This window comes from Rhinatrema bivittatum, chromosome 8, assembly GCF_901001135.1.
Source record: "Rhinatrema bivittatum chromosome 8, aRhiBiv1.1, whole genome shotgun sequence".
In the NCBI taxonomy this organism is placed as follows: Eukaryota; Metazoa; Chordata; class Amphibia; order Gymnophiona; family Rhinatrematidae; genus Rhinatrema; species Rhinatrema bivittatum.
Genome location: NC_042622.1, coordinates 42,188,335 through 42,198,154, shown reverse-complemented (window position 1 = coordinate 42,198,154; position 9,820 = coordinate 42,188,335). Strand labels below are relative to the sequence as shown.

Here is a 9,820-nt window from a genome sequence, read left to right as displayed (position 1 = left end):
CATTTCTATGTTTCTATGATTCATATTTGGTGCTTTCAGTGGTAAAACATGGGATATCTCCCTACAGTATCATTAACTATAGGTCTAGTTTATGGGCACAGATCAAAGAATATGGGATTAGTATTACTATGTATAAGGTTAGCCATTATGGCTAATGGTATGGGGGCATTCTATGATATATCAAACATGTGATGGTAAAATTAGAAATATTAAGAAATAACAATGATATATCCAAAGCTAAATTCTGAAGGATTACTATTTTATGCTCATGGTGTATGTTACCATAATTATCATAGCAGGTGATATTAGTGAATGATTGTAATGCTAAGCATGTAAAATGTAACATTAAAAAAAAGAACCTAACAAACTCAAAAAGGTTAAAGCAATAAAACCACACAGTCTTTTGTATAAAATGTTCATAACTGTAACCATGGTTATTGTCCTAAGAAGTAGAAATGAGTATGTAGCATAGATGGTCTTTTATATCTTTGTGCTTGCATCAGGGCTTGTGGAGAAACATTCATTCTGATGACAAAACAGGCAAGCAATTCACAGTGTGTCCCATTATCTTTCAGCAGTGACTCTTGCAACAAGCTGCAGTACGGATAAAAGTACAGGGTGAAAACTCCAAACTTTAAACGCTAACAGTTTCTTTGTGCATTGTACTGCTCTACATTTATTCAATATTCTAAGCACATGCTCTAAATTCTTTCAACATAACTATTATCAGACTAATTTACTCCTCCACCACCTAGCCAATAACTAAGGCAGCTCTATACTGCTAAACTTATGAAGTCTCTCTTTCTCTCTCTGTGGCTATCTAGGAAAATATCCTGCATTTTATTCTGCAATTCATGCTATAACATCAGGTTCTTTCACTAAATAAAAAACAGTAATAGGAATAGAAAATAAGAAGAAACTCGTGAACACAATGGGTCTTGTTCAGCAGATGTTCTGGTCTGATGGAGAAATTTGCTGTAGCTGATCGAGACCATGCACTTTCAATCTAATCTCCTGCTTCTTGTAGCGAGATCTCAGCATTAATTAGACATTTCGACTAGTAAGCACATCTGCCTGATGCAGAGATGAAAAAGGAAAAGCTAAGCAAAAAGGGTCAATAAAATATATTATATATATATACAAAGAAAATAAGAAATACAGGTTGCTCTCTATATTTCTGATAAGAGCCTCTCATATTCCTTAGGGCAGTTCTGGTCTAACCAGCATAATCATAACCCATCTCTTGAAGTAAGCAGTGGTTACATGGTCTAACATCCATTCTACAGGAAAGCGCTCGATAAAAGTACATAGAAGGGCTAACAGTTGTATGGCTAAAATACTATCAGGTAAAGAATTCCTAAAGAACTTCTTTGAAAGAAAGGAGCCCTTATTAAGGTACAGTTTTTATAAAAAACCATTAGAGGGGGGGCATAGCTCCCTCCTTGACACGTTGACAAATTGCAGATCTCACTTTTGTCCAAGCAGAGCTGGAAGTACATAGGAAATTCACTAAATTCAGTTCATCTGCAGTAAAAAATCAGCGTACATTCCCACATTCTTAACTCTTTGTCTGTCTGTTTATAACTTTTAAACAGGAAAGCTAATTCTGTGCTATAGAAATCAATTTTTTCTTCTGTTTGCATTTGGGTAGGGAAGGCACAGTCAGACTTGCTTATCTTCCACTGTCCTCTTCCTTGCTAGCTCCATTCCCTTTATCAGTTAACTCTTCAGCTCCCTGTGTCTTTTCAGGTTCTAAAGCACTGGTAATCAACTCTACAGTATCAGAATTATTAATGTCCTCATTAGAGGGGTTTTCTTGTCCTTTTGTGACCAGATTCTGCATTTCTGCATGACTATGGGTTTCAACTGCAAATGCACAGGGACACTGAGCACAATTTCCTGGATTTGACAGTAGTTCTTGAACTTGGTGCTCTCAGTCACATCCTTCTTAAGTGTATCCTGACAATTAAAATGATGGTGGCAGACAGAAAAAAGCATCAAACATGCCTTCAAACAGTCCCTGACACCTTCCGACTTATACTGGGAGAGGCAGGCAACTATTTCAGAGATAAAGTCAGAACTCTGTCTCAGCCTTATATTCTCTATCAGATCAGCTGCCTCTGGCTCAGTAAATGTGCTGCAGCATTCAATTTGTTGTGACTGGTCCAACCAGACACAGTATCAGAAACCTGGTGAATGGGAACATTGCTAGACTTACACATGATCCAAGTATTAACAGCAAAAAGGACAAATTATTTTTGTCACACTCTGCCACTTACTTAATGTATAGTAATATAACAAACAAACTAGGAGACAAATGCCAATCTCATCCTGTCGCCAAATGTAGTGGGTAGGAAAATTGGTGATTATTTTGTCATAGATTACACAACACACATTTAAAAGTATAGAAGTTTTACTTATAAGTCTGAGAACAGCATTCAAGATTAGAGTTTGCATTAAAGGATATATACAAAGATACTTACCCTCAAAGTTCCCAATGCGAGTCTGATGTATTTTTGGAAATATGGGAACAAAGCGCCGGGAAACCCGCAACAGCTCATCAGGCACTTCATTAACCATTGGTATTGTCAAAAAGCTTTTCCTTTGAGTTATTCTTTCTCTGATTTCAAACAGTTAGCTTGAAGTAGGCCTTTTTATGTTGATTCTGCTGACCTTTGTCCTAGTTTCAGTCTTACTCTGGGCTACTCCTATGTGTTCTTGAGGCCCCAACTGTCTGTTCTTTTCACATCAGCAAACAGTTAGGTATGGCCATGTGGCTACAGTCCTGTTTTCCTCTGACATCTGAACAGTTAGCCTGCTGAGTAACTGCTCTTTAATATATCTGATCTCATTACTTGATTTTTGTTACAAGCAGCCTGCAGAGCACCGGAGGACCCGTCGTGGGTTGCCGCGGTCGGGAGCCACAACACCATCTCCTTTAATACTTTTTTGCCCTTCTCTATACCTTTTCTAGTTCCACTATACCTTTTATGAGATGCAGTGACCAGAACTGCACACACTACTCTAGATATAGCCTCACAATGGAGCAATAAAGAGCCATTGTGACTATCTGTTTTATTCTCCATTCCTTTTCTAACAATTCCTAACATTGCTTTTATGACAGCCGAGGATTTCAACATATTGCCCACAATAATGCTTAGATCCTTTTCTTGGGTGGTGACTCCCAATATGGAACCTAACATTGTATAGAAACTTAAGGGGGTTATTTACCACACATTCTTTCCATAGACAAAGAATGGGAGAAAATCTTTAGTAAATACATACCTTAGATTGCAAATTCTCTGGGGACATGGAAATACTTGAATGTAACTTACCTTGAACCAACAATGAAAAGGCATGAGCTAAACCTAAAATAAATAAAAATAAAATAAACTACAGGTAGGCTGATGCAATATTGACTCATGTAAAACAGGCGTTCATAACTGAGCACCCGCTCTCCTAACGCGTGCCCAGCCACCTCTCCTGGGGGTGTGATGCATTATTTAAAGGAGGGGTCGCACTAAAAAGGAAGCGCTAGGGAAAACTGAGCATTTCTAGCGCCTCCTTAGCATTGTGCGCACAGGAAAGGTGGCTGTCAGTACAGGCTGGGAAAATGGACACATAACACAAGTGTCTGTTTTCCCCCGCCACTGGCACAAGATATCAGCACAAGATACATGACCTGGACCATTTATCTTGTGCGTCTATGTTGGGTGCCCAGAATTTTCATTTCAAGACTTTTTTTTCCTGTTTTCTGCAATTCCTCCACTTAGTATCGCAACGATACTAAGTGGAGGAATCACAGAAAGCAATAATTTTTCTTTTTCCAATGAGCCCTAGAGCATACCTTTACGTCAGCCCTGGAGTGGTGTAAAATTTGCAGAGTTATAATGGGCACATTGGCTGTATGGGAAATGTTTTTAATCGTGGGAATTAGCTAATAGCCTCATCTATATGGAATCTACAGGTAATGAGCGCTATTAGCTATTTGCTCCATTGGATGCGCTTTTCGGACTTGCATCGGGGGTTATGGATGCACATCTAAGATGCGTGTCCAATTGTGTGTTAAGCCATGCGCTGACCATAGCACACGGTATTGCATCAGCCTGAGTGTGGATTACTTTTCCCTATGTGTTTCACTTTGCTATTCAGCTTATTTAACAATTATTTAACAATTTGGAATAATTTTGTGTTATCTGCAAATCTGATCACATCAGATCATTTATAAATATTTTAAACTGCATTGGTGCACGCCATTTTTTATCTTCCTCATGAGAAAACTGATCATTCAATTCTACTCGCGGTTTTATCTTTTTTTTTTTAACTTTATTTAGCCAGGCAACCAATACAGTCTACATATAGGGCCAGATTTTAAAAGGCCCGGCCATGCGCGTAAAGCCTCGGGATGCGTGCAAGTCCCGGGCAGGGCGAGGCTAGAGGCCCCTGGCACAGTGGCCATTTGCTGTGCTGGGGGATCGTGTGCGCAGGCACAAAAGGTAAGTTAAAGTTTTGGGGGGAGCTAGGTTAGGGCTAGGGGACGGGTAGGTTAGGGGAAGGGAGGTTAATGTAGGGGATTGGGAAGTTCCCTCCCAGTCCGCTCCGAAATTGGAATGGACTGGGAGGGAAATGAGGAAGGCTGTGGGCTTCGGCTTGCGCAGAATGAATAAGTGTACACCCCCTTGCATGCGCCAATCCCCAATTTTGTAACATGCGTGCACGTGTGCTCACAAGTTATAAAATTGGGCGTCCATGTGTGCGCGCCCGGTAGCACGCGCACATTCTTTTAAAATCTACCCCATAGAGTAAAAAGTACTTATAAAACGAGAAATCTCAAATGAAATAACATGGAAACCAATGTATGCAAAAAGATTGACCTTAGAATTTTAAGGAATTGGATAAGTTCTTGGAGGAGAAGTCCATTACCTGCTATTAAGTTCACTTAGAGAATAGCCGCTGCCATTAGCAATGGTTACATGGAATAGACTTAGTTTTTGGGTACTTGCCAGGTTCTTATGGCCTGGATTGGCCACTGTTGGAAACAGGATGCTGGGCTTGATGGACCCTTGGTCTGACCCAGTATGGCATTTTCTTATGTTCTTAAGGATGAGCGCCTAGATTCTCCATGTATTTCCAGTTCTTCCCCCATATTTTATGATACTTGTCAACCTTCCCATTTAAAGAATTAAGCTATCTTTAACCAGCCCTTTCGGGAGCTTTCCTACTTTGTATTCTGTGCTGTGAAAACGCCTAGACGTGACTACAGAGCTCCGAGCCTCCCTCCAAGAACCAAGACCTGCAGGTACACGTGGCTCTCACAGACCCCGCCCCCTACCCCTTCCCGCGCGCGCAGGCTCATGCACACGCGCAAGCGAAGGAGCGCGGAGGAGGTGGGAAGAGTTTGTTCTTGGTTGCGAGCGGTAGATCCGGTGGTGCCACGGCCTCAGCGAGGCGGTGGCCAGCGTTGTCAATGTTGGCGTCCGTCCTCAGTCTGTCCATGCTCGCTTTGGGATTGACAAGCGGAGGCCCTGGCCGTTTACTGCCCACCTCGCCCCGTCAGCTGAAGCTTACCGTCTCCTGCACCTAACCCTTACCCTACGGAGCCCAGAGTCCGGAGATGAATTGAAGCTGCCAGTCAGCGAGGAGGCGGACCCAGCGCTGCGACTCAAGCCAATGGGGAAAGGGAGCGTCTGCTATGTCTTTCTGTGGAAGGGCATTCTAACGCTGGGATTGGTTGTTTTCTTCTACGTCTTTTCCATTGGCATCACTTTCTACAACAAATGGCTGCTGAGGGTATGGCTTTGGCGCTGCGTGTCCCCGCTTCCAGCCGTGCACTTAATGAAATTGTATGGGGTGCGTGTGCAGAAAAGCGCTTGTACAAAGTTAGCCAGCCAAGACGTCAGATCGGTGAAAGGGCTATAAAATGTAAGGCTGAAGAAAGTGCCCGTAAAGAAATATTTAATTAGAAGGGGGTAATAGGCTTTAACAAAAAGGAGCAAGAAGACAGTAACACGAAATAGGGTTTCAGGTGGCCTCATGATAGCCAGGGTTGACAGTTTCTGGTTATGTCTCAGTGCATGCAGCGACTAAAAATTCTTATTTTCTATGAAAGAGCAGATCGGAGATCTGTGCATGCAGTGGGATATGTGCTTAAAATCGGAGCTGATTCAGCTTGTCCCTGACCTGTGGAGTCATTTAGTAAAACCCAGGGCTTAAATTTGTGAGGAAAGAGCCTGGAACGCAGTTCCTCCACTTTACAGACGGTAACAATGGTAAGAGTGTTCAGCCTGTCCCCTCTAGGCAGCCTGCAGGAAAGAAGATCAGCGGAGTGCAGTCACTCCGCCAGTTGTTGTTTTGTATTCTCCCCTCCTGTGAGAACATAAAACAGACACAAAAAGGGGTTTAATCTGCACAAGTTTGAAACTCGTGAGCTGTAATTCCTATAGTCATGACTTCCACCCTGGTTATTATGCACCTGCTTACACGTTTCAGACTTTTGCTAACTCATCTCCTTTTTAGGTCAGGTGGAATGCAACCGTTTTTCTGGGATCTGAGAAAGTGGAGCAGGGCTAATGGTGTAAATCAGTTCTGGTGCACAAAGGGTGGGGGCTGGGGATGGAGAATCAATGGGGTGAGGAGAAGAAAGTGTTTGGGAGTGAGTTCCAGGCCCCACTCTTCACACCTTCTCCCGTTCAACTTCTTATTTGTCTACAAATTACGCCCTGAGTAAACCAAGGGCAAAAAAATACCTACAGTACCTGAATGTAATCCATTTTGAAGTGTTGAAAAGCAGAATATAAAGAATAAAAATAAATACATAAGATGTACTCTTGGGTTGATGAGAAGAAATAATCAAAAGGGAAAAGTAACAAAACACAAGGGGTTAATGAGATGACAGAAGGAACTGTGGGGAACAGTGAGAAGGATGCAAGCAAAAATAACAGGTAATACTGTAATCCCAGGGTTTAAGAGGGAGGAGAGGTATTGCAGTGGTTGAACAGGTGATGGATGAACTGTCTACAGGTATTGCATGACTTTTAGCACCTTAATTTTGACCTGCAGTGTCCCCTGAAGTTTCAGAACACCCTGTACAATATTATGAATGCACCTTAAATTTTAATCTACAGCAACCCTGTTATTCTAGTATTTTTCCAGTGCATGTCAACACCTAACCTGAAATGACCTCCATGGTTCTGGTCTTGGGTCCTGAGAGAGTCCATTAATGTAGTCGCTCGCAGTACTCCTTGCTGGTCTGAATTCTCAGCTAGCTTTTTCAATGCATTTTGGTCGTGTTCTCCAGCACTTTGTGCTCAGAATGGATGAAGGGGAGCACAGCAAAAGGCAGGGCCACAATAGTATTCTTTATTTTCCCTGTACGTACCCGGATCAGTCCAGACTCCTGGGTTTTGCCCCCCCTCTAGCAGATGGAGACAGAGGTTTACAAACAAAACTCCACCTTATCTAGGCTGGTGCCACCTACAGTCTGGCAGTATTCTTCTGTCTCCTAGCAGGTGGAGAGGGTGCAAAACCTTCAGTCTGTGCTGAGGCTTAGTTAGTTTAAAAAAAAAAAAATACTAATAAGGGAAAAATAGATAGAGTTGTGTTTGGATCGCAGTCCAGTAGTCTGCCTCCCAGGGGGTTTGTGAGGTCCTGAGGGGACCGTCCCCCCTGGTTTCAGAGGCCGCTGACGTGTGAGGTGCTCTCACCAGCGTTGGTGCCTGGCACTGGGGGTGACACCGGGGAGCCCGGCTCACTCCCCCCAGGTGGCTTCGGAGCCAGTGATGACCGATACTGGTATGGTATAAAAAAAAATTGTTGGTAGTTTGTTTTTTCTCTGCATTTCTTTGCTGGTCTAAGTTTTCTTTTGTGCGATTCGACCGCGTTCGGGGGGGCAGTGCGCCGGGGGGCCTCATGGAGCGATTTCTCTCTCTCTCTTCCCTCGATCGTGTCGGGCATGCCGTGGCGGACGGCTTGTCGGGGGTGTGGCACCGCGTGGCAACTTTCCCGGGGCAGCCTGTGCTCCGGCTGTGCCTCGGGGGGGCGAAGGGGCATTTTCGCTCCCAGATGGAGCATGGGGTCGAGCGCCGTTAGCTATAGCAGTGCAGGGGAGCAAGTCCGGGGTCAAGCCCGTTTCCGCGGAGCGTGGGAACGAGCGCCATTTTGAACTTGGCATCGGCAGGAACAGCCGCCATTTTGTTGTCTCCGGAGCCGGGGAGCTCAGAGTCCCCGTCAGAACCCGAAGAGCAGGATTCGCCGCCACAGTTATCACCACAGCGCAGGGTCCCTGAAGGGGACAAACCTGTGTGGCCACACGGTTCTAAGGCGGATGAAATCCCTGAGGGGGACCCTGCAGATTGGTCATCAGATTCTTCATTTTCCTCCGAGTTGTGCTGTTAATGCACAAAGCATTTAAAGGATGGCGATTGGTCGGGAAAAGTCCACATGGGCCTCAGGATCCAGACCCTGGGGCAGGGTTGGAGAAGCGGGCTAAGCCCATCCAAGCATCGGATCCAGCTGGGGGGCCACGGCCCTTTTAGGCTACGGGGCCCACAGGGGGATCCTGATACTTCTATGGACACTGATGACCCAGAGGATTCACAGGGGGACCAGGACCCGCCGTCCCAGCCCCCGAGGGGGGTTGAGGGGGACGGTGATCGGTCAACAGGTGGCCTGAGTAGTACCCATGGGATGGTTGGAGATGACCCCAAGGTCGTATGTCTTTTTCGGAGGGATGAGCTGATGCCTCTCATCCCGGTAATTCTGGCTGAATTAGGCATCCAGCTACCGCAGGTAGAGTCCAGACTGGGGGCAGCAGATCCAGTGGTCTTGGGCCTGAGAGGTCCGCCATCCGTTTTTCCATTGCATTGTTCGGCGTCAGATTTGCTTTTTAAGGAATGGGATACCCCAGATTTGGGACTCAAAGTGGTTAAAGCCATGGATAAGCTCTATCCTCTGCCTGCGGATGCGTTGGAGCTGTTGAAGGTCCCGAAGATAGATTCGGCAGTGGCGGCGGTCACTATGAAGGCCACTAAACCGGTTACCAGGGGAACAGCTCTCAAGGATTTACAGGATCGAAAGCTGGAGATACAGCTTAAGAAGATATTCGAAATCTTGGCACTAGGGATCCGTGCGGTTATTTGCAGTAATTTCCCCTTACGAGCGGGACTTCGGTGGGCTCAGCAATTGCTGGCCAATGAATCTCTCTCACAAGAGGAAGTGCTTCAGGCAGGGTGTTTAGAAGCCGTAATTGCCTATAGTGCGGATGCCTCCTATGACTTACTCCGTACCTCGGCTAGAACCATGGTCTTGGCGGTGTCGGCGCGGTGCTTGCTATGGCTTTGCCATTGGGCGGAGGATGTGTCATTTAAAGCTCGGTTGGGTTCGTTGCCCTTTAAGGGCCAATTATTATTTGGAAAAGAACTGGAGGACCTGATTGAGTTCCTTGGCGAGAACAAGGTTCATTGTCTGCCGGAGGACAGGCCGAGATCTGGACGCGAGGGTCTGCTTCCTCCTTTCGTCATAGTGCCAACCGTCAACAGACGTACTCGCAGTCTTTTTGCGGGCGCTGCTTTGGTCGACCAGGGGTCGGTCAGAATACACAGAGTGGTAAACCATCGCAATGATGTGCAACCGGTCCACTCCTCGGTACCAGTAATCGAAGGCAGATTGTCTCAATTTTACGAGGAGTGGACCAGGATAACCTCGGATCAGTGGGTCCTAGAGGTGATAGGTCGAGATTACGCGTTAGTTTTTTCACAACAGCCCCGACAGTGCTTCCTGGTATCGCCTTGCGGTTTTTCATTTTTCATTTCTTTTTTTTTTT

At 45.2% G+C, this 9,820-nt stretch overlaps 1 protein-coding gene across 4 annotated transcripts in view; it reads left to right on the top strand.

The window, feature by feature from the left end:
* The first annotated feature begins 5,352 nt into the window (after positions 1 to 5,352).
* The window catches only part of SLC35C2 (solute carrier family 35 member C2), a 46,241-nt gene continuing 41,773 nt past the window's right edge, over positions 5,353 to 9,820 (top strand). For 3 of the 4 annotated variants that reach the window (XM_029614900.1, XM_029614899.1, XM_029614898.1), the window contains exon 1: positions 5,353 to 5,790. In XM_029614900.1, coding sequence (XP_029470760.1) covers positions 5,671 to 5,790 — 120 coding nt within the window. In that variant the 5' untranslated portion in view covers positions 5,353 to 5,670. Of the gene's footprint in view, positions 5,923 to 9,820 lie in introns of all 4 variants that reach the window. The other variant, XM_029614901.1, reaches the window with a different exon arrangement.